Raw genomic sequence first — 26,925 nt, 5'->3', positions numbered from 1 at the left:
CTGACCTACACTTTTCAGAATCATGACAGAAAGAAACAACACACACTCCAACTCAGCATCAAAGAGGGCGGGGGGATCTTCACAACATGGTTCGCAAAAACAACAGTATGACGTCAACACATGCTCTATTATACAACGGCAACCTCTAAAATCCTGAGGTGAACGTAGAAAAAAAATCCCACGTGCTTTGTCGTGAGATATTCTCTGGACACTTTCAAATTGTTCCTGACAGTCCTATATTCAAAATGGGGGGCCTGGTGGCTCAGTGGTTTTGAGTTTCTATGCCGACTGCAAACTTTTCTATCTTGTTAAACGTGCTGCACAGTCCAGAAAATATATAATTGGGAATGAACACTAAAACAAACAGCCCTCTAATACATCTAGACGGTAAGTTTTAAACATTGTTTAGCTTTTTTTTAACTATCTATTAACATTATAAAAAAACAAGAGCATTAGCACTGATTCACGTCTCCTCAGCAAGACCACTGGCCAGCTGAGGAAAGCAGCGTGAAACCGCAGGACGTGACATCACTCACTGCTCAAAGGTCACATATAGAAAATAAAATAAAATAAAAAGCTCACTCAAAAATTATATATTATGCACAGAGACAAATACATAATAAAATAAAATAGCATTGCTCAAAAGAAACAGGTGGATATGTGGTGAAATATAAATCTGTCTGAGACATACGTCTCTTCTGAGATGCACTGGAATTCCTGGGCTTATATTGTTCCCAGAATCCCGGGAGACAAATGAGCTTATAGCTGTGCACAAAACCACTGAATATGCTGGAAATAAAAGTGGGATTGATATTGTCGTACTTTCCAAAATGTCAAATCAATTATGGAATTCATACATTCAGAATACCATACCAAAATGCCATACCTTATTTCCCCATTTATTTTTACCATTATTCCTTTTCCTACAGACGTTTCTTTCTTCTGCAGCTTATCTTTATGTAGAGGATGCTTTCACAACAAGACCACTGGTTTGCACTTGAGAAATACAGCAAATATTGTAGGGGCGCGGCATTTTTAGGTAATATACAGTGGCCTTGTCTTGACCAACCCGTTGGTTGTCTTGTCCTCGCTAATGTCTGTTTTAACATTAGACAGCAGCCCCTGATCTGTCCTCTGTGAAAATCCACCCACGTATGACCCTGAAGAAGATCAACACAAGTCTCCTCCTCAGGTGGTAAAACACAAGAAGCTTGCATACGGTTTGTAGCTTAACCCAGACATAGGCTTTTAGGAGAGAAGGCACAGAGCAGCTGTGGAAGGCTTTAGAGCAGAGGTAAAAAAAAATAAAAACAAACTATGGAAAAAATTGCGGTAAAACTGCAAACAGCTGATAAGGAAATGCAGTCAGTGCAAGGGAGAACCAGGTGACAAACATGAATTGTTTGCCAGGATTTTTCCCTCCCTTTTTAATTTAGCTGCTCTATGGAACAACTGAAGAAGTAATCCCTGAGCCTCATTCAGGTTCCCTCAGTGTGACACGGAAATCGCCACGCACCTCCCTCACACCTTATAACATTGTCAGTGTTTGCTGGTTGCTCCATTAAACAGCCACTTAATATGGATGACCAAAGCTCACCCAGCAACCCAAAACCTCCCACTCAGACTACAACTGCCAACAGAAAAGCGTCGCTGGAACAACACCACAGCAGAGGATGTGAATACACTTATGTCCTGCAAGCACACATTGCTGTTTAATTTGTCTCACATTCAGCTGCATGAAGATATGAGCTCAGTCAGAAGTGTGATCTGATCAAAACAACAGAAAATTTCATTTGTGATAGTTGGTGACATAGTCATTCTCAATCTCTGGTCACACCAGAGAGTGACACACAGTCATTTTCCATCTACTTAAAATATGTTAACTAGAAACTTGGTTAAACAGTGACTACTTGCACTATGACAAGCTAAGAGCTAACAAGGCGCCCAGCTGGGACCGTGCTAATGCCAGTCAGTCTCAATATCTGTATTTGAGCAATTTAGTCCTCCCAGCATTGCATTTTTTCATTCAATAGAGTTAGAGGTATTAAAGTGGGGAAAGAAGGTCCTTCTGCTAGTATTTGCTAATGTTTGCACAATCGACTGCTGCCTTCTGAAAACCAGCAGTTCAATCTCTGAAAGAGAAGCCTTAAACAGAAGTGGACAGTGCAAAACAGCTAATAAGCTACAATAATTTCATCCAAATTATGTCAAGGCCATTTTCTCTTTGCCACTGGCACGAATTTGCATGCCAGGGTTTGCCAACGTGGAATTCAACTTGAAAGTTTGAGCCGATTTACCGTAAATGCGGTTTTGACCAGCCTTGGCAACTGGCAGCACTCTCATTTTAAGTGCCTTGAACTGTACACTACATGATATAACCCCCTGACTGCATTACGCGCAGTAGGAGAAAGCTCCTGGGTATCATGAGGAAATCTTTGTTGATCTCTGGCAAACATAGCACCACTTTAAACAATGTGTCATGTAGACAGTGTGTCCCCCCCTTGGGACAAGGTGGCATGAGAGGGTAAATTCATTAACTACAGCACAACTGGTGTATAATTAAGTTGTGCACTGTAGGCGGAAAGCATACATACACCAGTAGCAGGCTGCACAGAACAAATTACCATCATTCCCAAGGTCCAATACTTGATAAAAAGTTGTTTGTGTCCTAATAATATATCATTTGTCAATAGCAAAATGGAAAAGCCTTTCAAAGGTGTGTGTAAACTGGAGGACTGTAATCATGTTGTCTTTGTGCTTGTCAACTGGCATTTAGAAATCTCTGCCCCATGCTAAAATGCTGACCTTTACCATTCCCCTCAGGCACTCTCCTACAAGTTATTGGAGCCGTATCTCAACTGTGAAGTCAAAGTCATGTTGTGAGCCCCGTGTTGTGACCTCCATTTACTTTCCAGAGAAGACTCACTTGGCTTCAGTGGTTAAGAGGGCCAATTAGAGACTGCTATTTGTGTTCCTTGAGTTTGATTGTAATTTCTGCAGCCACGGGAACAGTGAGCACACCAGCGCAATACTAGAGCAGCCCCTCCACCACCACCACCACCACCATCCTGCTACACCAGTCCTCCAAGTCATCATTAGTTGACTGGCCAGCACTTAAAAGTGAGGGAAAGTGTGTCAAAAGCTTGGCTAAACACCTCCCGAGTCCAAACCCAATCTTTGATGTGACAGAATGTGCTTAAGTCTTTTTTTTTTTTGTCTTACACTGCAGGTCACATCTGTAATGTTCGATGACAAACCAGAAGCGGCATGCAAAGCGAAAGTCTAATTCAGGCAAGAGTGACAGGGGTGAACAGGAGGGAGGGGGCACGACCCAATATAAATGGTACTTGCTCCTTCCATAGCCCCAGGATTCTACGTCAAGCTTAACTAATGTGCAATTAAGCTTTAGACTGGGAGAAAATCACCTTGTAAAAACATTTGTCAAGTGAACTGTTTTTCTGTTCTGGATTGCTAATTAACAAGGGAATGGGAAGAGGGGTTTGTTTGTGTGTGTATTTACATATACATGAAGAAAATAAATATCTGCACTGTTAGGGGAGAGCATTACCAAATCCCCTTCATATGTCTCTATTAGACAACACTGACATGTAGTCCCTATCATTAAGCAATAATAGTTTACTTTACAGCTCATGAACTACAGTATCAACAAATTAGGCCCACTGATAGTGCTGGGTGCCAAGTGGAGCATTGTGGTGGAGGGGGGTGGGGGGGTTGGTAGGGTGAGGAAGGAGGAGAATGCAAGGCTTTATTGTGTCTGTCACATTAAACGATATTGCAGCCACACTCAGAGTAATGAAGACCACTTCTAAAGTCATTTAAAAGTCAAATCATCACTGTCTGTGAATTTCAATGATGTATAATAGAAAGAGCATGCCAGAGGCTTGAGAAGAGGGTGGGAGAGAGAAAGACGAGGGAGTCAGGGCAGCAGGAGTCAGGAGTCGGGAAGTTGCCGCCCTCTCAACAGACAGAAAGGTGATACATAAAACGATGAGGCTAGAGCTGCTGCGTGGCCCAAGGGAGGACAGTGTAAATGCAGGACCGCTTTGTGTGCGGGGCCTGGGCATTTTGGCAAACTCCGGCTTGCTGTATTATATGTGTTTGTGTGTGTGTGTTGTTGTCAAGCAGGTGGATGAGACAGAGGCCGTGGATATGAAGGTGGAGGACTCCCAAGTGTGGGTTCCTGCCGAGGAACCCATCGTTAACCCAGCATTCCTCCTCGACTCCAAGATCTGGGAGATTTGCCAGGAGCTGCCCATCCACTGGATTCAGCCCTCCCTCATGAGCGGTGAGAGCAGGGGGCACCTCTGCCTCTAAATGCAGACTATTAACACTCTCGCTGGAGGGCATCCCCATGGGCCATAGACAGTGCCCATAAGACGCCGCGTGATTTACCAACCATTTGAGCACGAGTCCTGGGTTATTCTCTGTGTGTTTGGAAACAAAGTGTTGGTCAGTGCAAAAAGAAGCATTGGGATTTTGTACTGAAACCACACTGGGAGAATTAGCCAAGTACAGTAAAAGTACAGCAATTATTTAGATAGGTAAAGGTAAAGATGTATTATGAGCAAATTGATCTTTACATACCTGAAGTCAAACTACTCACTGGAGGGGGAGACTGGAGATTAGTGGAATATTATCACCTGTGCAGTAATGTGGTGGAGCTAATTTTAGCTACTTTATATGTGATGATTATGTTTTGCACTGTAATAAATCTTATGTAGCATAAATTAATTAGCAACAGAACTTTTTGTAAATGAGTTTTAGAAAATTATAGCAGCTATAAATTATATTGTTGTTAAAATGAATCGAATAAGAATTTGAAAATAATGTTATAATGTGAAAGGGATCCTTCATAGTATTGAAATGTCGAAGGCCTTATCACCTCAACCTGCTGCCTAACACGCCCTGTTTGTAACATTGTTTTGGTTCACTCGATAATCTCATTAAATCTTTTTCAGCTGCAGCGGGCAGATGTTTTTACCAAAAGTGACAGTGTACACCCACAGCATCAGCACCAAACAGCAGATAAACACCGGTAGAGACCAGCTGGTGAACACAGTGGAGCATTCAGCCTCTAAACAGAGACCAAAAACAGTCAAAACTGGCCTTATATTCACCAGCTGATTAGAAACTGACTCCATAGTAGAGATAGTTACTTCACAAATGCTGTAAATAAACATCAGATGGCAAACTAGTTCACTAATTTCCACATAAAAGATGATGACGCATTAATGCCGTGTTCACAGTTTGTTTGGGCTGTCCCCAGGTAGCCAAAAATAATTAACTCCATCAATAAAATAAAAGCAGTGAATTTAAAAAGTGAAACATTTCTCTTTGCAAGGTACTGGACTCCATGTAACCTATAGGTTAAAATGAAGTACAAGTATCTGGCCGCTTAGAGTACATCAGTAAACACGGTTTAATACAATCAGACACTGCTAAAGGTCATCTAGAGATTTACTTTTAAGGGATTCTGCTCCAAAGGATGTGTAAGCTTTACTAATTAGGATGAGTGGAAAATGATGTCTGTGTTACTATCACAACAACTTCTTGCATTGTTTGACAGAAGCATGAAAAATCTTGGACTGAATTCCAGCGCATTTCTCCTGAATGTTAGTAATTAGCATCAAGCCACTGAGAAAACTGAGAGTACAAGCCAAATTATAATCTAAGAGCTTTTTCATTTTACTTCCAACAATAGAAAAACTGTTGCAAGTATAAACATCTCCTCTCTTTCCTCCTCTCTCTTTGTCTCTCTCTGTCTATTCAGATGATGAGCTGGAGAATGAGGACACACCCGATGCAGAGGTTGCCGGGCAGCGTTTCACCCGCGACGTTCCGGATCACCTTCCCGTGAATGACTATGTAAGTGGGCCCCTTTGTGCCGCGTCACGCCGGGACCACACCGCGAAATACAGTAGAGTCACTTCAGTCAGCTCCAGCTCTGCCTCGCCTCTTCCTGCATATAAATCGCTCACTAATTGATGTTAAAACTGACTTTGTGCACCAGAGGGCATAGCAATTGCGCTATATATCTGTTTAAGTAAGGCCAGTTCATTGAAGACTCCCTTAATGTCTCTCCATTAATTGAGAGGAATATCCAGCCTTTCAAAGGCAGCAACTTGTGCCTTACAGCGCCCGTTAGTGCCTTTTTTCACTTCTTTTTTTCTGAGGCAGCGGAAAGCACTGTACAAAGGAGTACTCTCAAGGTCACTCATTGCTGCACAGATAAGTCACATTTATTAATAATGCTTTAATTATCAAAGCATATAAAATGAATGGAAAGGCCAAGTGGCATATTTTGGTGTACTGCATGTAAACCACTCAATACTGTGTGATTAATTATCCCTGACTCTCAGGGAAAGTCACATAAAGCGGTATATTACACATGAATAATGCATTCACACAGGCACAAAAAAACAGCAGTTGCACACTAAAGATACCAGGAACATACACAAACACACAAACACACACACACACACACACACACACACGCACACACACATTCAGCACTTGCAGGTGAATAGCCACTAAAGCTAAATTCAAGGATAATGAGTCGGGCTCAGTCTGCTCCTCGGAGCAACGAGAAATGGTGAGAGACATGCAGAGAAATGAGACGTCCTATAATGTTGACATTTATCAGGCCCGTCCCAGAAGCACCTCCCGCTCAACTCCTCAATTTCCCCCCAGCTCCTCTGTCTTCTCCCTCATCGTCTGCGGCAGGAGATGCAGCAAGCTAAGCAATTAAAACATACCAGGGGATGAAAAACTCGGCTCGCCTTTTGAAACATTCTGCCTCTATCAGCTGAGTAATGCATACCACTGCAATCCATTCCAGCAGCACACCCAGTCTCTGTTTGTGGGTACGGTGATAACAAAGGCCTTTGTGGCCAAGCAGAGGGCAGGCAGCAGTCTGTAATTGGGAGTCTGAACTCTCGCTCATGCCAGTGGGATGCCACATGTGTTAGCCAAACCTTTTTTTTTAATTGCTTCATCCAGAACCATCCATGTAAATATGCACACAGGCGTGCACACAGACACACACACAGTCAGATACTCACACTTTCTGTTTCTACCTACGACCTTTCATCTGTCCTACACACACAGGCTTTGACACATAAAAAACATGCGTTCACTTCATCCACGTTTCACACGTCTGAATTTCAGCGCCGGATCTCCCCATAGCTCACATTTGTAAAGCTGAATAATCATTTAAGTCCTTGTGACAGAGGCTGGCAGATATATAAAGCTGACCTTTGCTGTGGTTGTCATGTCAGAGGACTTGGCCGTGGAAATTTTTAACAGTATAACCACAATCTGACAGGGCTGAAGGGATGGTACCACTGTCCTTGACCCATATAGCAAGGACGGGCTTCCAACATGAACTGACCAACACTAGAAATGTTTGGTGTGTTTCTGCCTGTGTTTAGGTGTTCATGTTGTCCAAAAAAAGTCCAAAACTCGGACCATCCTTACAAACCTATGGAAGACATGTCCAGGGTTCAGACTGGATAATTTGCCATTCACAACAGAGGTGCAAAATATCCACAGGGATTCAAATCCATAAATGTGAGAGTTCTTTGTGCCTCCAGAGGAATCTTTACACTGAAGCTAAAGCTCCTTATCACATTTGTAAACCAGCAGAGTTTACTGAAATACAAGACCATCCTTATTCAGTTACATTATTCATAACAATTTCATTGTTATTCCAGATCACTGTAGAGCACAGTGAGATGAAAATCTGAGATCAGGACACACAGCAAAGCATTTCATATGTTGTACTGTCCTGTGGGCCGACACGACAAAAAAAAAAAAACACCCCTTCGAATACAAAGCAGCGTATGAAGCAGAAATGTTATCTCTGCTGTTTTGATCCCAGAATGAATGTGATGAGCTCTGCTCTGAGATTTAATAACACATCCAGGCATGTGCTTCAAGCTCATGAAGAGCAGTGATCAGCGTGTGTGAAATAACACCAACAAGTGTGGAGATTAGAGGAGTTGTGCTTTGATTCGTTACATCTTATTGAATGACTGACGCAGTTTTCTACTCTGCAGACTTATTCATATCCAGTGCCTCATATTATGCACAGAGGAGTCTTAGTGTGTGTGTATTTGTGTGTGTTTGCATGAGTATATGTGAGCCTGACTGTGTGATGAAATCAGATGCAGCAAAGGGGTAATGGCTTTTACTCTTCATTAATGCTGCTTGTTTGTGAGTGACTGCCGCAGATTTCCCAAGGTGAACCATTCTTATCACCGCAGCATCCCACAAGGGACGGCAACTCAGAACCAGAGTGATTAATATGTACCCTCCGTTTAAAAAGGATAGCTCTGATTAATTGTCTTTTAGGCACAATGCTGCCTATTGGCTGTTTGTTTTGATAAAAGCTGCGTCATTTGAATAAAATATTTTCTGCACTTTTTCGTGCCGGAGCTCCAGATTTTGTTGAATCCTCACAGTTTGGGCTGTGAGGAGCAGATACGATTATCAGTGGTCCATTGACAGCTCTCGTGTTGTTTCAATAACAGATTGTTGCATGGAAGCTGATGACCTGGAACTTGACTAAAACAATAAATCATTAACAGCCTACCTGAGCTTGTCATAGTCATAAATCAAACACTCCTCTTCTAGATATCCTCTGTCTCAACCTTTATGTGTGTTTTAAGTATGTGTCATGTGCTTGTGGTGGATTTATTGTTATGTAAGTACATGAGTCCACTACCAGAAAACAAATGTGTGTAAAACCACTGCGACAGACTCTTCATTCTGGCTTTTGGAGTAAATGCAAGAAAACCCCTAATTCCCATTCTTAATGTAGCAGGGGACTGGAGGGACTCAGCCATGTGTTCCTGTGGGTCCTGTCCTCTTAAATAATTCCCACACATTTCCTATTCCCAACAGTGGATGTGTTTTGTTCTGCACTATTGCATGTAGCTGAGTCATTGCAAGCGCTTGGAGAGAATTATGCCACTTCGCTCAGAATGTGAAGTCAGCGCAGGCCGTCGACTCCTGGTTCCAAGCGCTTTAACGAGACAGCGCCAGATTGTCTCTGAGGATTCATTTACTAAAAGAGATTGAAACGTGGTCAAATGCATACTGGGGGCAGTTGCTGCCTCAACCCGTGCGGTGAGTTAAGTGGCACTTCTCCGAACCCCATTTGGAGTTGCTCGTGATCAAAGCCATGGCACTCAGCCCCCACAAGTCTATGAGGGCAGGAACCAACCAGCACAATGGAAAAATCCAAGGGCCATTAATTCTACCCAATTTACCTTTCGTTTGGGTTTCATTTGGCCTCTCTATAAATTCAGAGGCAGCCAGCAAGAGAAAATGAAAGAATCCTTGTTAGGCGATCATTACTCTGCTAATTGCTTTAGGAATGTGCCATGCACTTAAAGTCAAGGTCAGAAGGAGGGACCCAAGATGTGTGGAGCTCAAATTGGAATAGTCTATTGGAGGAGGAGCAGCCATTTTGGTGCAGAGTGTGGGCTGCGGTCGAGGGAGTGAAGAGGTCAGAGATGAAAGAAATTGTGTAATTACGCTGCTAACTACCCACGTTAGAGTCCCTTTGATTGAGGATAGCACTTGCTGAGAGGCTGTGAATGCTGCTTTCAGAGATGGGGCATTGTGCAGCCGGCAGTCACGCTACGTATAATAGAAAGGTCAAGGGCATTATATCATGTTTTATGCTTGGGGAGCTTAAATCAAGCTGGTGCAATCTCAACACTATCTTGATCTCTTTTTCACAGCGATCAAGCATGGAACCAGTTTGCATTTCCACACACATCAGGTCACTCGTGTTTGGTTTTCACATACAGTATATTGTGCCGACTTACAAAAGCAGGCTCATGTCAATTCACGCCATCCCCTCCTCTTCCTCTTCATGTCCTTGCCTTGGGAGGACCAGCATTTGTCACGTGTTAGATGTTAACCCTGGCCTCTCCTGTGTCCTCTGCAGACGGAGGTTGGAATCGAGCTGGATAACCGGCTGGATGACAACGGATACTGCTGCCAGCACTGTCGCCGTGGTTACCGCTACTGCCGCCGCTACTATGAGCCCCTGGGTGGCTTCAACCCGTGGCCCTACTACTACCAAGGAGGCCGGGTCATCTGTCAGATTGTCATGCCGTGCAACTGGTGGATTGCACGCATGCTGGGGAGGATCTGAGGCGGGCGTGTGCTGTCTGGGCTTTAAATTGTTAGTTCTCCTTTGATAAATATCCCAGGCCTCTTGTGAAACCAAAACAGTCGATTGCACACGATTATTTTCCAATCTGAAAGTTGGTCTATTGAGTATGAATCACTCTGAAGACTCTAAATGGCATTTTAAGTATTTAGATTTTTGCTTAAAAAATTTCAGTCTTTTACAACTGTTTGTTATTCTCTGCTTATGTACATCTTTGGTCTCCTTGTTATTTGATGTTGTTGAATGGGTGAAATTTAGTCTTTAAATGTCATTAGAAACTAAATGTCTGTCCTTACTTTGGAATTGTCTAAGAAGTTGTTCTACATATTCTGGGGTGTTTAAAATGTGCATACAATGTAGTATGCAACAATCTCTAAGTGGTGCTGTCACATCAGCCGTTTAGCAATCGACTACATTACATTTTTTCTCATTCTTTGCCTGAAGATTCTTTTATTATTGCTTATATAACTAGCACCCCCTATACGTGCCACAAGCTATCTAAAAGGTCAATGTTATTACAATGATGCTATAAAAAAAACTATGAAAAACACAATATGCAACATTTTCAAAATGAGACTAAATGGATGATAGAAATTTTTAAAAGCGATATAACAATATACACACACTAAGGTGTGTGTAAAGTAACATAAGGCCAGGGCTTCGTGAGTTTCCCAGCTGACTCCATGTGTTATACGAATTCTTTTCTCTGTTTGTGGCATCATGTTAAACAATATAATTAAAGATGCATAGACCTCAGCTGTCTTTTGTGATGTACTTACTGTCTTGTCCTCCATGGCTTTCACTGTTGTTGCAATACACAGAATGCTTTAAATAGTGCCACTGTTCAAACACTATCTTCTTTGCAGAGGCGATTTTAATCTGTAACACCACATCTCAGTCTGTCGAGCTGAAATAACTCTCATCTGCAACTAGCGGATAAGCAAGCGAGATAGGCATTTGTAATTGATGTTCTGTCGTCAGAATAACAAGGTGCATAAATACTCAGGAGTATTTAAGCTATGTGAGATTTTTCAAAAGTTAAACAGAAAGACAAAAATGGAGCACTCCTGTTGTCATAGTTTGCTTTGAAGTCTCGTGTATGTTCCTATCTCTTCCTTGATTTTTTTGCAATTAAAATCCAATGTAAGAATATTCTCAGTTGCCCCAACATATAAAGTCTTGTGATGTCTTTGGAAGAAACTTAATGCCCAAAGGTGTTTCTGCAAAAACTAATGTTTTGTGGGTTTGATTCTGCCTCATTCATTACACAGAACAAATAGATCTCTCTTCTCCATTAGTCCCATTACTATTTTTCACAAACATTTGCATGAAATTAAAAATCTAAACCACAAAACACTGACATACATGCTTTTATTCTTTGTGTTTTATAACCTGATGCATAAGAATGCTTTGTTTACCGTGAAATAAAAGTATCTCTCATGCTAAGTAAATGTGGATGTTGACTCATGTTGGCTCAGTGTGATAATAATGTCAGTGATATCAATAATATTTGGCAGTGAAATGGATTTTGTGAAAAAGAGGGCAAAACATATTGTTGTATGTAAATGTTTTATGGATATGCTCATAAATGCAGTTCAGACTGAAACAGTATTGTTATTTTTAAATCAATAATGTCAATGGCCCAAAGCAACATGTCAAGTAAAAAATAGTGGCATGAGTTAACAAATGCAATAATTGCAAACATACTTCAAATAAACTGACAAGTGTACTGCAAAGCCCTCGAGGCAGTTCTGAAAAGTTCATAAAATCAGTGTTTATATAATTCATTCCTCACTATTTTTCTGCTTATCACATCAAATAGTCAAGTGCTTATTAAAAATGATGCGTTCAGTGTGCTGGTATTGCTGCAACTGCTGCTGCTGCTGCTACTGCTGCTGTTGTTGTTGTTGTTGTAGAGCTTATGCACTCAAAATGCTGGATAATAGTGTAAAGTGTTATTTTTTGTAAGATGCTGTTAGTTGTTAGTTGTCTATCTGGCAAGGTCTCTTAGGACTCTGAGGACTCTTTTGTGTAGTTGTGAGAGTAAATTGCCATGGAAGCCCTGAGAGTCGTTCTGAATGGGATGGCTCACCCTGACTGGAGAGGCTGATACAGATATTGCAGCTGGCTCCCTGAGAGCTCCTTGTGCCTGTTGGGACAGAAGTCCAATATTAACCATGAAAGTCAAACTTTAATAGTACAAACGTCTCACAATTAAAATCCTCCTGGAGGAGACCCAGAACGACACTGGATGGTGGAGATACGGCTACTGAACATATTTGAAACAAAAAATGTAGATTAATCCCATTGTTGCATGCTCAAAAGTACACAAAACTGTAGGGGTCATTGAAAGCATCGTGAGGAGACAATTTGAATCTTATCTACAGCAAAAATCTAAAGCTTTTGAATTTACTCACTTTCATCACTTCTTTTCAAATATACAGCATCTTATCGTGTACATAATGTGAAGTCTAGCAAATTAGTTTAGCTTATTTTTGAGAATTTTAGTGATTGAATTTCATGACTGCTGGAAACAGAAAAATAAGACCAGAGCGGTGGAGTTTTTTTCTTCTGTAAATGCAAAAAAAACCTGAGCTACTTAAAAATCCGATGATCTTTGATTATTAATGTATGGCATTTTAAACCCATACATCAATATAAATGGAAGATCATTTGCATTCCTATGATGTATGAAGTGGTTCAATAGTGCCTACACTTGATATGAGGCAAAATTGTGAGTCTGTGACAGTAAACTCCTCCCTTGTAGACAGAATGAAAGAATATATCATTTCCAATGAAGTCCTGCAGAGTTTTTCCTCTCACATTTTATACACTGTCTAAGAAGCCCCACACCCTCCTCCAGCACTTGTTTATCAGTGTTTTGATGAGGAAAGGAAACAAGATCGACTGTTCTGCAGCAGCAAAAAAATAAATAAAGAAAGAAAGAAAGAAAAGGGAGGGAGAGAAAGAGAGAGAGATACTGAGCATCTAGCAGGTTAGCAGAGTTCAAAGGACTTCAGTTGCCTTGCCCCAGGAATGGCCACAATCATTGAAGCTCAAAAGTGAATTGATTCATTTTGTTACTTATCAAAAATGCAAGAAACTTTATTCCCTGCTGCTTATTTTCATTCAAATAATCGCTCCTTCGTTTAGATCCACGAGTTGCTATTCTGGGGTGGAGGAGAGTAAAAACCAATGTATGAGGAGTGTCTGTATTTAGATTAGTGACCTGAAGGAATAGTTCTCCCAAAGCCGGGCTGAGGACACATGTATTACCAGTGCCATCTTGTGTGCAGAGAGGTGCACTGCTGCAACATCAATCCAGATGTTTATTTATTTATTTTTTACCATTTTATGTTCATGCTTTAAACCAGGCGACACCTACTATTCTTAAATGCATTTATCTTCTTTGAGAAACCCCTCAAATTTTAAAGTGGTCTATTTAAATCTGGCCTTAGCTGCAGGTTGTCAAGTTAACAGACTGCATATTGCTGCAATGGCCATGAGACTGCAGTCGTCAACTCCCTTTCTCTGTAATGCTGCAGTCAGTCTGGTGACCTGATGGTTAAATAAGCGCTCCCTGTACTGTTCCTGCTACAGGCTGGAGGCAGAGTAATGTCAGTCGTCATCCTTCAACTGTTCCCACTGTGAGAGGCAGCATGGCACAGCAGTAAACACTCGCGCTGTGTCAGTGGCTGCAGGCGACACAGAAATAGTCCTCCTCTCCCAGGACCTGACTCTCGCTCCATCTTCAGGGTCTCTGACTCACTAACCAAAGGAGTACAGAGACGTAAAGACTGCTAGTAGCCTTTCATTATTTCAGTAATCCATTACAACCTGCATTTACCATAGGGCAGGCAATCGATGGACCGCTGAAGAGAAAAGCAAAGTGTCTGTTTAGATGTAATGGAGGGTTATTTGTTTTTGAATGTGGAGTTTGTGCATTGCTTTCAAACTCCTTTCAAACTATTTGCAAAAAGATGAAAGATGTTTGCTGGAGTGAAGAAGGTGGTGTATGGTGGCTGTGGCTGGAATCCTGGCCAGTTTTCTTTCTTTCTGTGTGTGTGTGTGTGTGTGTGTGTGTGTGTGTGTGCATGCGCTGGCGCATTAACCCTATGGCATTATTGTGTGGTACACAGCTGTGGATGTGGGTGTAGACAGAACTAGGCACAGTAGGCAAACCCCGCTGCCAGACAGCTTCCTCAAAACCCCACTCCCCCTCCCCGACCCTGAACAAACACACACACAGTCAATCTAAGCCAATGCACACCCCAACACACACGCCTCCTCAAAAACACATCAACGCTGCACATGCTCCCACAGAATCAATCCAAGTCAGTGTAACCCTTCCACTCGCCAACCACAGCCTGAACACATACACACACACTCTCTCTTGTCTCTCAGCAAGCTGTGGTGACAGACTCGTCTGTCCTCAGCTCTGGGCATGTCACATGCTAATGTATTTATCCACCCACGGCAACTGGAGAAACAGTGCTCTTAAGTACAGTCCAATCAGTCTCTGGCCTGCTAATGGCTCAAATCCAGTTTCCTACTTTTTCCTTTCTATTCAAATGCCGTGTGGTCTAATGTCCCCCGAAGCTGCAACAACCCAAAAATCACTTAGAGTTTTCTAGGCTACAATTCTTTAGTTCCATTATCTCAACAGCGGAAATTAATTGACTTATAAACCCCTTGTGAGATATGAGTTTGTTTTCACGTTTAATTTTGTTTGCGTTTTGATTTTTTAAAAATGTCTTGTGTGAAATTTTGTCTGTGCCTCACATGATTTCAAAATCACTCTATCTGTAACAAATAAAGAGAATATTCAGTAAAGAAGATTTAGTTTTTAATTAGTACATTGACTTTTTCTTAAAAATCTATTCTATATTCAGCATAAAGAAGGCCATTGTACAACCCAAGACCATAGAAGCAACAAAACATAAGCAGTGGACACACCTCAGCATCTCACAGTCAGGGCAGATAAGAAAGTATATACAAAGCAAAAGAAAAAGCAAAACCCCACTGAAGTATTTCAATGCAAATGTAACCCAGTGTAATTACTGATTGTCAAAACTTTATATGAGCCGGTAATTAAACAAGTATACATTCAGAGTGTCTTTGCAGACCCAGCACCCTTTGGCTGATGTGGGGTTGTGAGGCAGCGTTTAACTCCTGTCCTTAGGTTCCAGTGCAGAGGGAGGTCAGAATGTCTGACTGTCCTCACTCTGCAGCTACAGTCTGGTTGGAAAACACAACCAATTTAGCTGTGATGCCACTCAGGATCAATATGGCTTCATCCCCTGCAGGACAGAGGGCCAGTCGGATGGCTGGCCTAAAAGGTCTTTAACAAAGTGGGACAGTAAATAAAGAAGGTGCAGACTCACCTGACCTGAGAGAAGAGGAGGTGAGAAGGGACATGAGGAAATGAGAGAGGAAAGGAGATGAGACAGGAAAGGAAGTAAGGCATGAGGAGACAAGGTAAGAAGAAATGAGAAGAGACAGGACCAGACAAGAAAGGAGACGAGAAACGACTAGGAGGATACAAGGGGAGAGGAGAGCTGATACAATAAGAAAAGAAAAACAGGAGACAAGGTGAGACAAAGTGGGGAGAATAGGTGAAGAGATTGAGAGGAGCTTTTCGAATTTTGAAATCGAATCTTGAGATACGATTTCAAAGATATGATTAATGAAACATTAGATTCTTATGCAGGACACAGAACATAATATTTGTGAACGCTTCGCTACGACTGCTTGACTGTTAACAAGAGGTATGTCCGCTGAAAAGAGGGAACCAAAAGCACATTCAGTACATGTTTAAATCAGACACACAGCAGGAGATATCTACAAGAAAAGAATTTAACAGTGGAATAATGATGCTGCTCTGAGCATTCAGGTCCAAAACTCAAGAAAATACCAAAGCCGACTATATGGAAGGTAATACAAATGAACAATGTTGGTCTTACAAAAAAACTACCAAATAAGCCTTCTGGTATTAATGCTCAGATTCATTGTATTTCCCTCATGTTTACACATGTAAATAGAAAACAAATGTGCCTCTTTATACAGAATTTAGAAATTCACAAAATAAATAAATTTGTTGTGGCCTTTAAACCGAATCTCAACTGTATATAATATGTATATTTATATATATATATATATATATTTATATATATAGAGATTCATATATATTTCATTTCATATAAACAGGGTTTAAAACAGGGCCTCTAAAGCAGAGGCTGATAAAATCTGTTTTATCCTGCATATTCTTTCTCCCCATTTGTGCCTCCATATCTTCCTGTGCCTCCAGTCTGCAGTTCTATACAAACAGTTTTGATGTTGGATTGTCCTTGGTGGAAAGAAAAATGCCCATTTCCATAGCAACACAGTGTTTTAAGGCCAGGGGTAATGGAGAGCGAATGCATACCTTTTTGTTAATATGAAAATAAGAGTAACAAGTTCTTAAAAGGCTGCTAAACCGTTTAGTCTGTTTTTCATCTTTTCCCAGCTGTTTCCAAGAAAGTTGTATGAATTTCCTGTAAGGCACTCTTCAACTAAATTCTGAGCTGTGCGTTTTTTCACCAGACTGGACACCATGACATGGCATCTATTCCTCGTCCATCAGTACAAAAAGACTGCACAGTCTCAGAAATCGGATTTCATTTCACCATTTGGCATCCAGTTCCCAGTTTTGGTTTGTTGCATTGTCCTCTTTAAACAAAGTAGTCCAATGGGATATAAGGTAAGAAAATAAGTAACTGGCACATTTGGTAGATGGCTATTCTCCTAAAAAGGGGAGTATTTATGTATTTCCTTCTATCAGTATCTTTTGGAATTCATGTCTAATAATATAATCTTGATAATGTAAGTGACTTCTAAGAAATAAACTAAACAATCCCTTGATTCGGCACATGATCACAAAATATGTGAGTAAACAATAAATCCTCAGGCTGAACTGACCAACCTTTAAGATCTAAAGGCTTCGGGTCTTGGTTGCAAAAGAAAATGTCAAGTCTGTGGTGAAAAAGATTCAATTGTTGTTTTTGGTTCAGCTTGTGTAAAAGAGTCCTACAGCCCTAAGCTTCCTCAGGCTCTGTCTTTATCTGGATAAAGTTTGCAGGTAGTTGCAAAGACAGTGGCAGCTCCTGCAGGCCTTTGATTCCCTGATCAGGTTGCAGGGACATCTCCCCACGCACTTCCAGCTCCTCTACAGGGGTCAGGCCCTCACTTGGGCTGCTTCTCTGGGAGGAATGTCCATTAATTATAGTTTCACTTGCAGCCCCCTGGCCCTGGTTTTGACTAGTATCAATGATTACAGTCCTATACTGCAGCTCGGCCTCTCCCACCTCCATCTCTGATTTCTCAAACGTATGTGCCGCCAGTGACGGATCACCATTCACCATCGAATGGAAGTAGCTGCTGTCCAGCATCTCCTCTTTGATCTGCAGTTCTGACAGGTCGCTGGATTTAAGCACAGTAGCAATTACCGTGCCAGGCTGCTGTGCCACCATGGTCTGTCCGCAAGTGGTGTTGATGGCGACCAGGCGGGGGAGACCATTGAGGCTGGAACCAGTGGAACTAATGACTCCTGGAGGGGAAGTGCAGGAGGAGGTGGAAGAAGAGCCCAGACTTGTGACCAGAAGCTGCTGCGGGAGGCCGTCCTGCAGGCTGTTGGCACCCCCTGCTAGAGAGGCTGTCTGGATGGTGAGCACATCTTTACCGCCTGCTGTGTTGGACGGCATGGTGTGGAGAATAACCCGAGGTGGGGAGGAGTGGCTGGAGTCCCCATTAGCCAGTACAGTGGTGAGGGGAAGCGACTGAATAGAGCCGGAAGATGTCAGGACCACAGGAACCGATGCAGAAGAAGCAATGGTCCTGAAAAAACAAAATTAAGTGAATATGTACTTTTGTTTCTTAATCTTCCCTGACAGAGCTGTTGTAATTGAATATTCACTTTATATCTTTGCAAGTAGAGAAAAGGATTATTTTTTAATGAAACCCTGTTGAGAAAGTTACCCATTGCACAGCTATGATCCTAAACACCAGAACTAATGCCCTTATTAATATAACAAACAGTACTGTCAGCTTTATTGTAGTAATCAGCATTCTCCTTGATTCCTAACTGCAGACAATGTTAACAGCTCAGAAAAAGCAGATTGATGCAAATAATAAAATGTGAAGGAAGCCTGTACAATAACACAAACTGCAGTATTAAAAAAGAAATTAAAACTTCAACTTGCTGAAACACGTTTCAGTCTTAGAAAGGCAGCATTTACTGCGAGAAAGATTGAGTGTGTCATATAATGTAAATATCATGGTCGAGTGCATGTCTGTTCGTGGAGTCTTTGTACAAGCACAATACTCAGTCATTGTGTGTGTGTGTGAGTGTGTGTTTGTGTGATTCTCAAATTTTTGAATTTACAGGTACCAAGTACACAAGCTTTACACCTCGAAAACCAATCGGAAAATACTTTTGCTGTCCAAAATTCCCGTGGGCTTTCAGATAGACCCTGTCTGATGTTGAACTTTTGGAGGATACTGATATTTGACAGCTATAAAAGTCAGACATCAATAAAGTGACTCATAAGTTCTTCTTTATATGTCATCAGACCTTTAAATAAGAAATACTCCACCAAGAAAACTTTAACAGGAAAGAAATATAAAATATATTACTACAATATATGTGAGGCCACAACAAGCAGCCTGTTAGCTTAGCTTAGTGTCCAGACAGGTAGAAAAAACTATTCTCACTTTCAAAGCATATCAAAAGCTCACTATTAATAAATAATATCTGGTTTGAAGTGTAAAAAATTACCTTTGACGAGGTCTGACCGATTTCTAACCCTTTCTACTGTTTCCACTCTTTAAGATAAGCTAAGTTATGTGGCCTCATATTCAATGGGAACACATGAGTGTTATCAGTTTTTTTTGCCCACAAACACTAATAACTTTGTATATTCTATGCACTGCTGTCTCTGTGTTTTCCTTTAAAAAAGCAGATATTAGGAACATTTAAATGATCTCCACCTAAACCTGACTTTCCTGTTCTGAAATTGTGTCTGCTAACAAATGCACCAATTATGACAAATCCAGAATAGGTGAACATCACTCAAGCGTATTTACCAGCGAAGCTCTAGTTTAAAAGATCAGAAAAAAAGCCCTCTGCTTTATTCAAATTATAATCAAGTGATCGGCAACATTTAGGTGGTACATCTACTCAAAAGACCTCTACTATTCTTATTATGTTGTAATTAACTTAATGAAAATGTATAATTCTTACCTCATGGTTTGTGCATGATCTTGGATGGCTGACCCTTGGTTGGTATGCAACACATGAGGAGACTGGAGCAGCTGCTCGGCCTGTACACGGTTATCCTGATATAGACATTCATCCATCGGCTCCTTCTTCATTGGCTTTACTGAGGCTTGTTGTTGACCGTTGGCCCTCCCGTGCCCTCTGGGCCCTCCGCGGACCATAGATCGCCCGTTGGAAGATCTCTGGTTGCTGTAGCTGGCATTAGAATCTGAGCCGTTCTCTTCGTCATCGATCACCACCAGATCAGCTGGCATCTCCTTGAATTGGTAGACCAGTCGCTGGCCCTCCACTTTAGCCAGGATGCCCCTTTGATAGTAGTACCTACAGGAGAGAAAAGATGAGTTGTTAACACATCATAGGTATTATCATCATTCAAATCTAACAGCCTCATAACATTTTCACCTGTCATTCCAGTGTAATATTATGAACACATCTGTGGAATCATGTCTGCAGGGTTCAGGGCTAAATGGGAGCTAAAGTGCATGACAATGATGCTTTGGAAAATGGCACTCATTTGTATGTCCGTCTTACCTGAGAGCTCTTCCCATTGTCTCGTAGTTCATGTCAGGCTTGTTCTTGTGCTTGCCCCACAGCTTTGAAACAGCCTTAGAGTCTACTAGTTTAAAGATGCCTTTCTCCCGCTGTGTCCACTTGATGTATTTGGGACAGGTGTTTTTATCCTGCAGTAAAGCCAGGAGGAATTCCCACAGGTAGATGGTGTTGCCTGCAAATTGGGGGAGAATAAATTAAGTCATGTTTTTAACATTCAAGTACATAGGCCATTTGTGGTGGGGCATTAGGGCTGTGCTACTGACATCTATAACTGTGTGAACAATTTTGGAGTTTTACTTTAAAATGTTATATGGCAGCCGTGGGGTTATGGGAGAAACGACTTCTTGCTTATGACCATTATTGTGTCAGATGTGTGTGTGCATGTGTGCTTCAGAAGAGAATTAATTACCAAGCCAGGGAGTAGATTACTTTGACTTGTGAGATACTGTGGTTAAAAACAGCAGTGCTCCCAGTAGTCACTTGAATCCCAGACACCATGACAGGGTGATGTATATGTGTGTAGCTGAACCTGCCATCCCCAGCCCCCTCTTCTTTGTGTCAAGCTGTATGGTGCAATAAGGGTTCGCATCGAGCAGCGCTACAGTGCTTCTATCGGTAGAGCATCAATGTGCCCTCCAGCCTGCAATCACTTCTGTTTCCCTGTGAAACAAAGCACTCTGAGATCCCCTCATCCATTAACTTGCTCAGATTCAACCCCATCGGACAGCAGGGGTTGAGGACTGCTGTCCTGTCTCCCCACAGGAGAAAACACAGGATACACAAGAGGAGGAGAGACCTTGATTTGTATTGGCTCATTACAGAAAGGCAGACTAGTTAGTGAGGCTTACCTTTGCCCTCTTTACTCTTCTTCCTCAGTGGCAAGTTAGGGGTGGTAATAGGGGAACAGGGACGCACCGCCCGCGGCTTCCGCACTATGATTCAAAATTAGGTGTAGTGTATTATTAGGTGGAAGTTTAGAATATAATCATCCAATTATCTGTAACACTGACATTTTGTACAATACATCTTCATAGTTTCACCTTTATTTTTTTTCTGAGTCTTTAAGGGACACTTATGAGGAATCTCATCCATGGATGAATTGTCCTCATCTACTGACACATCAAGGGCACCACTGTCCATCTGGTCTGGCCTCAGTGGAGCATATGTCAGGTCTGACTCCAGCAGAGCACCATAGGTGTGAACTAAACATAAACAAGACACGCAGAAACACAGAAAAGCCATGAATACACCATAGGAAAAAGTCTCATGCACCACATATGATTAATGTTGGATCAGAAACTTCAGTGCTTTGCTCTATTTTAAAAAAAAAACAGAATATTAGCAATGCAAATGGACTTACGCATACGCTTCTCATCCAAAATATTGTTTGGAGACTCCATGTTGAGAAGAGCTGCTGCGGCTTCGTTTGTCTCCATGCTGTCCTCTGCACCAGAGACTGTTGCTTCTGAGCAGCAAAGACAAATTCATTGACACGAGAAGGTAGGTAAATACTTTCTGTAAAATACTTTTGTGCACTCGTATGCCCCAGACTCTGGGCAGTAACAGAGTGAAAAGTGACATCAAGATCAGCTTATTTATACAAAGGCAAGTTTCCACAAACAAGACATTTCACAGTTTTACATTTGTAGTTAACATTCTAGATTACTCTGGCTTTAAGTGTAGAAAACTGAAAGTGTACCAACTCACCACTGTCTGAATTGTTTTGTAATCAGCAATCAATTACATGGTTTTTAAACGTTTTGAACATTATGGATGCTGCATCTCAAAACTTAACTTATGGATGCTTGAAACATGACCCAGTAACTATTCATAGATGATGAGATTGTTGTACATGGAAAATGATCTAGTGGGTAGTCAAGAGTTAGTGCTTGTTTGCAAACTGTGCTATGTTGTATATGCAGCTACAGTCAATGAGCAGGACTGGTAAAATGACAGTAAAGTAAAACACCTTTACCAGAGAGATCTACCCCTCCCTCCAGGATGGAAGAGTCCTCCACCACATGGAGGGTGTTGTCCACCATGATGCCGTTGGTCATCTCATCAGATTCCAGGCCGGAGTAAACTTGCAGTAGATCAGCTGCAGGAACCTGCTCAACAATCACCGCTGGGAATACTGATGGGTCGTCCAGCTGAACAGAGAGAGGACACACACATACAAAAAAGGTGAGAGATGTGATAACACAGGAGTTGTCACCAGCAGGCAGGGGACTGACAATCTTTGCACATACATACTGTATGTGTATATGCAATAAAAACGCCATTACTTTCTCCACTACACACCATAAATGCAATATAAAATCCCCATATGACATCAGATTAATGGTATAACCTGATGTGGTCTCTTATTTTTTTGCTTTGTAAAATACTGCAGATTCATACCCAATTTCAGCTAATGTGGAGGCACATAGCATGGAGGAGAGCTCATTTCTGTGGTGTTGCAGCAGTCCACAGGGACTTGCAGGAGAAGACGGGAACCAGCTGTTTGATTTGGCCTACTTCTCCTGAGAAGTTAATCTTTTATATAAGTCCAAATGAATGTTAATGGATCAGTCATGAATGGCAGGCAAGCACCCTCCTTCATCGTGTCCTAAACATGCTTTGGGAATTCAAACCTCGCCCATCTCATTTCAGGCCAGGTGTAGCCTGATAAAGGAAGGAGGGAGGGGGCAGAGGGATTTACAGGAGTTTGGGCCAAACCTTTGAGGAATCCTTGTTGTGCCCGTCATACCTGAAAGCTCCTCCAATTCAGACCACAATTCAGACTTAGTGGGGGCTTGAATTGTGTGAGTGGAAGTGACAACAGGACTAATCCATTCCTTTAAGGAGGGGCAGACTAGATTAAGGAAATTAATATTTTAATCATGAATAATGTAGCAAAATAAAAGGTCACCGAAACCCACTCTGTAAACTGCCTACCAGGAGATGGCAGCAGACTACACTTCAAAAATTTACTGAAACTGTAATTGAAGTTGAGTTGAGTTGCTTCTAAATGCGTTGCGACCGACAATATTAAAACAGACATTTTAACACATTGTTCAATAAAAATCTTTTATGATGTCAAAGGATTAGTAAAATCCATGTTGAATGAATCTTGCAATGCTAGATGTATCACAAAACTCTAAAAGCCACAACAGAAAAACAGGCAATAAAAAATAGACACATCAAATTGTGGTCTGTTTTTTTCAATTAAGGCCCTATTCTTACATTTATGATCCTATAAAAAAGTGGAAAAACCAAAAGGTGCAGTTGATTGAATAAAGGTTCATCTGTCTCTTTGGACAAGTGTCCATTGTTGGTTTGGAACTTGGGGGTGTACCAGGTGTCTGGGAGTTGAGCTGTGGGGGTGGGAAGATCAGGCAATGGAGTCCATGGCTACACTCCCATTTCAGCTACAATTTAACCAGGAAACCAACAGACCAGCTCCGTTTTTGTCTTAAATGGGTGGCGCAGCTAGGCAGCACCAGCAGAGACTAGCCAAACACAGTTTATTAGTAATTGTTTACACTACACATAATGAAGGTACCTGTGTTTATTATATCTTAGAAAATCAGCAATAAACAGCTTGTGTCATCTCAGCAGCAAACCGACAAGGCCTGCCGGGACTAACACAAACGCAGAGTTTTGCTTTGACTGCGGGCGCTATCAATATCTCACTGACATTTAATGTATGTTTCCCATTAATCTTTGTTAGACATATTATCAGATAACCAGACAGTGAGGCTGCCACATCTCCTCGTCTGGGCATAAATGATGTTTGCTGTCCTTGAGTAAGAGTCAAGTGTGTGTGTGTGAGTGTGTGTAAGAAATTTTGACTACTAGTCTGCTGAGCTCCTTAAACAGGAACACCTCCAAACCCTCCTCTGTTAAATGCAGAATGTTAGTTCCCAGAAGAGTTTGCTGACAGAGCATGAGGCGTCTGAAGCTGCTGTCTCTGTGGGTGTTTTGATATGAACTGGATTCTATTTTTGGTGGGAACACCTTAAGCCTTGTCTTGCATTGTCATGTTAACTAAGCTGTTGATTTGACAATTTGAAAAGCATGGCGCACAAGATAATGAATGTGGAAGACTAAAGCTGGCCTGTAAAGCTGTAAAACCGTGAAAGGGCGGGGCTCTCAAAGAAGAACCAATGCCCAACATTTGACAGAACGGCAAATGAAACTGAACACCATAAAGGCTTTCGCGGCTTCTTCCTCTTTGTTGACCTGAGTGGTGTTTCTAGCAGGGAAACAGGAGTGATAAGAATCAGGCTGATTTGCATTTCTGAGTTCCCCATTCTGCCTTTGAAAGCAGCAGCATCTGTGCAAGCTGTTCCCCACACACACCCCAGTATCTTCTGCTTTACCTGCCCTGCCACAGTGAACTCCAACTGTCAGTTCACTTTTAATAGCTCAACAAGTGCAAGTGTCCCTCTAACCTACTATGATGTTTAAAAATGGCTAAAACACCTTTATTCGTGTAGCTTGAAAATGTGCCTTTTTATTTTTATTTCACACTCAGAGAACATTTGTATGGCTACTGACAGTTGGATCGGGGCTTGATTGTGAAGGAAAATGCAGGTATCACCCTACAGACATTACACATGATGTACCTTAAGGAGCCATTTATTCACTTAAACGTGAACAAGAGAAGCCATTTCAGCACCTAATCTCGAACAGCTTTATAGTGGCCAAAATAAATGTCCACCACAGCCAGCAAAGACAAAATGGTCACAGCAGTGGTTCGTTAGTTTGTTGTTCCTTTTTGGCAGCATTAACAGGTCTTGGTAAATAGGGGCATACTGTTTGCACAAAAGGCTGAGTGGGTGCAGCAAAGAACAAAAGTGTAGCTCTGGAACAATGTGAGACCTTTGAGTTGAATGATCCCATCCCTTCCAAGAAGTCTTGTAACTGGTCGGTCAGGTTAGGCCTGAACCGGTGCTATTCAGGGATCGAGTGACAACTTGTCACTCTAGCTACATGCATACATATACTGGTACACAACAACACACTTCCACACTTACAATCAAGCCTGCTCCACAGGATTCAGACACGGGTGTGGGGATGAAATAACTGCACACCTGACCAGGCAATGAAAAGACACACAGGCACAGGTTCACATCATATTCACACACAGTAACCTTCGAGCTATAAACACATTCAGGACCAAACCCCACCCTTTCCCTCCTACGCACGCTAACTTCACTGCAGGTTTTTCAGTCTTTCCATTTCTACACCCCCAGCAGCCCACATTCCTCTTCCCAGACCTCCTCTCTGCTCCATCCTCCCCTCCCAAGTCTTCCCCAACATGTTCTCAGAGTTAAAGATCACAGGATCTGAGCCACAACTAAGCCCGCCCAAGTGACCATGCTGTTTACACAAGTTCTGTCTCTCTTGCTATGGAAAGTCTCACATTTATCAACAAGATACATACACTGCATCTGGTTGAAAAAGATGGATGGTTAAACACGGGCCAAAGGTCTTTTAATAAACTATTTAAAGTAAAATCTAAATAAAAAAGGTGAATTAATGGCATGCATACCTGATTGATTTCATCCATCCCATTGCTGGCAAACTCAAACACCAGTTCACTGGGCTGCACGGCCGTAGTCATGATGGTGGAGTTCAGAGGGCAGGTAGCAGCCTAAAATACTGCAGTTATGACTACTCCACCCCTTTTCTCTGCAAAGACAGAGACTCAGCTTCTCTTTGCAGAATGTTTTTCCGTGTCCTTGACCTCGTGTCCCTCCTGGCCCTTAATGCGGGAGGTTAGTGCTGCGAGAGAGAACACGAGCAGGGTTTCAGAGAAGTCTTGTGGCCCAGGTTGGAGAAGCCTTATCCCTCTCTGACACGGAGGGTCGGTCCCGCTGTACCTGGAGCATCTACACCTGACAGAGAGAGAGAAAAACAGAGAGAGAAATGAGGGCTAAGGTCAGGAGACATATTAAATCATTTCAGTTTCACCAGAAGAGAAGACACAGGTAGTTAAGATTGTTTCTGAGACCTGAAAACTCCCCATTAATATAATATAAACGTTGTAGTACTGGCTAATCCCTGTCTCCCTGCCTGACAACTCCCTAATAAACTCCAAACTATTTAAGACCAAACCAAAAAAAAAAAATCTTGTGGTGGCGAAAAAAATAGCTGCAGCAGGTTTCATGCTCAGTAGCAAAGTAATTTGTTTCCTGCAAGTATAAAAAAACAAATTTTTATCCTGTTCAGTTCCAATTATAATAATAATAATAATATCAGACGTCACAACAAGTATGAGGTTAACCTCATTTGCTCGTCCATTTCAGTCACTTTCAGTCCATTTTGTCCATCCGTGAACCATCAAACTGTAACCATCAAATGTTCAAATCACTAAAGCCACTTATTTCATAACTGTCTCAGCCTGTGAAAGTGAGACACCCATTAGAACACCACTCCAGATAATAAGGCTCGAGAGGCAGACCTTAGGATCGCATGAGCGGGTGCTGGGGTGGAGAGTGTCTGAACAAACCCCCACTCTACACCGAAGCACACACATTCAGGCGAGAGATCACTCGTCCGATGACGCTCTGGAAACCCCTCTGTGATGACCCTTAGGGAATTACTATGATCACAGGCAGCAGGGGAGGGAAACTCAAGGCCATAGTGTTGTTAGTGTCTGTGTTGAGGTGTGTCCCAACAACCCGATACCCAAAGGCAGGTTTCGGGCCTGAAGGAGCGGAGAGGAGGGGAGGGATTTTGGGTTGTAGAATGAATGGAAAAGGAACCCCTAGGGCAGCATACCCCAAACTCCCCTTTTTCCCAGACACCAAAGAGCTGGCAGTGGTTGAGTAGTTAGACATGACAATATTTAAAACTCCCCAGC

At 42.0% G+C, this 26,925-nt stretch overlaps 2 protein-coding genes across 8 annotated transcripts in view; one reads left to right on the top strand and one right to left on the bottom strand.

The window, feature by feature from the left end:
* The window catches only part of tnmd (tenomodulin), a 57,147-nt gene extending 45,141 nt beyond the window's left edge, over positions 1–12,006 (top strand). For 2 of the 3 annotated variants that reach the window (XM_067519277.1, XM_067519278.1), the window contains 3 exons: positions 4,144–4,306; positions 5,792–5,886; positions 9,980–12,006. In XM_067519277.1, coding sequence (XP_067375378.1) covers positions 4,144–4,306; positions 5,792–5,886; positions 9,980–10,189 — 468 coding nt within the window. In that variant the 3' untranslated portion in view covers positions 10,190–12,006. The remainder of the gene's footprint in view (positions 1–4,143; positions 4,307–5,791; positions 5,887–9,979) is intronic. The other variant, XM_067519280.1, reaches the window with a different exon arrangement.
* Positions 12,007–15,036: 3,030 nt separating this feature from the next.
* The window catches only part of elf1 (E74-like ETS transcription factor 1), a 37,479-nt gene continuing 25,590 nt past the window's right edge, over positions 15,037–26,925 (bottom strand). For 2 of the 5 annotated variants that reach the window (XM_067519273.1, XM_067519272.1), the window contains exons 2-10: positions 25,612–25,957; positions 25,094–25,150; positions 22,042–22,222; positions 21,433–21,537; positions 21,113–21,274; positions 20,921–21,004; positions 20,052–20,244; positions 19,485–19,841; positions 15,037–18,079 (exon numbers count right to left, since the gene is read on the bottom strand). In XM_067519273.1, the coding sequence (XP_067375374.1) occupies positions 17,281–18,079; positions 19,485–19,841; positions 20,052–20,244; positions 20,921–21,004; positions 21,113–21,274; positions 21,433–21,537; positions 22,042–22,222; positions 25,094–25,150; positions 25,612–25,683 (2,010 nt within the window). In that variant the 5' untranslated portion in view covers positions 25,684–25,957 and the 3' untranslated portion in view covers positions 15,037–17,280. The remainder of the gene's footprint in view (positions 18,080–19,484; positions 19,842–20,051; positions 20,245–20,920; positions 21,005–21,112; positions 21,275–21,432; positions 21,538–22,041; positions 22,223–25,093; positions 25,151–25,611; positions 25,958–26,925) is intronic. The other 3 variants (XM_067519274.1, XM_067519275.1, XM_067519276.1) reach the window with 3 other exon arrangements.

Source organism: Channa argus, chromosome 10 (genome assembly GCF_033026475.1).
Source record: "Channa argus isolate prfri chromosome 10, Channa argus male v1.0, whole genome shotgun sequence".
In the NCBI taxonomy this organism is placed as follows: Eukaryota; Metazoa; Chordata; class Actinopteri; order Anabantiformes; family Channidae; genus Channa; species Channa argus.
Note: the sequence above shows the minus strand (reverse complement) of the source record. Positions and strands in the feature narration are given on the sequence as shown.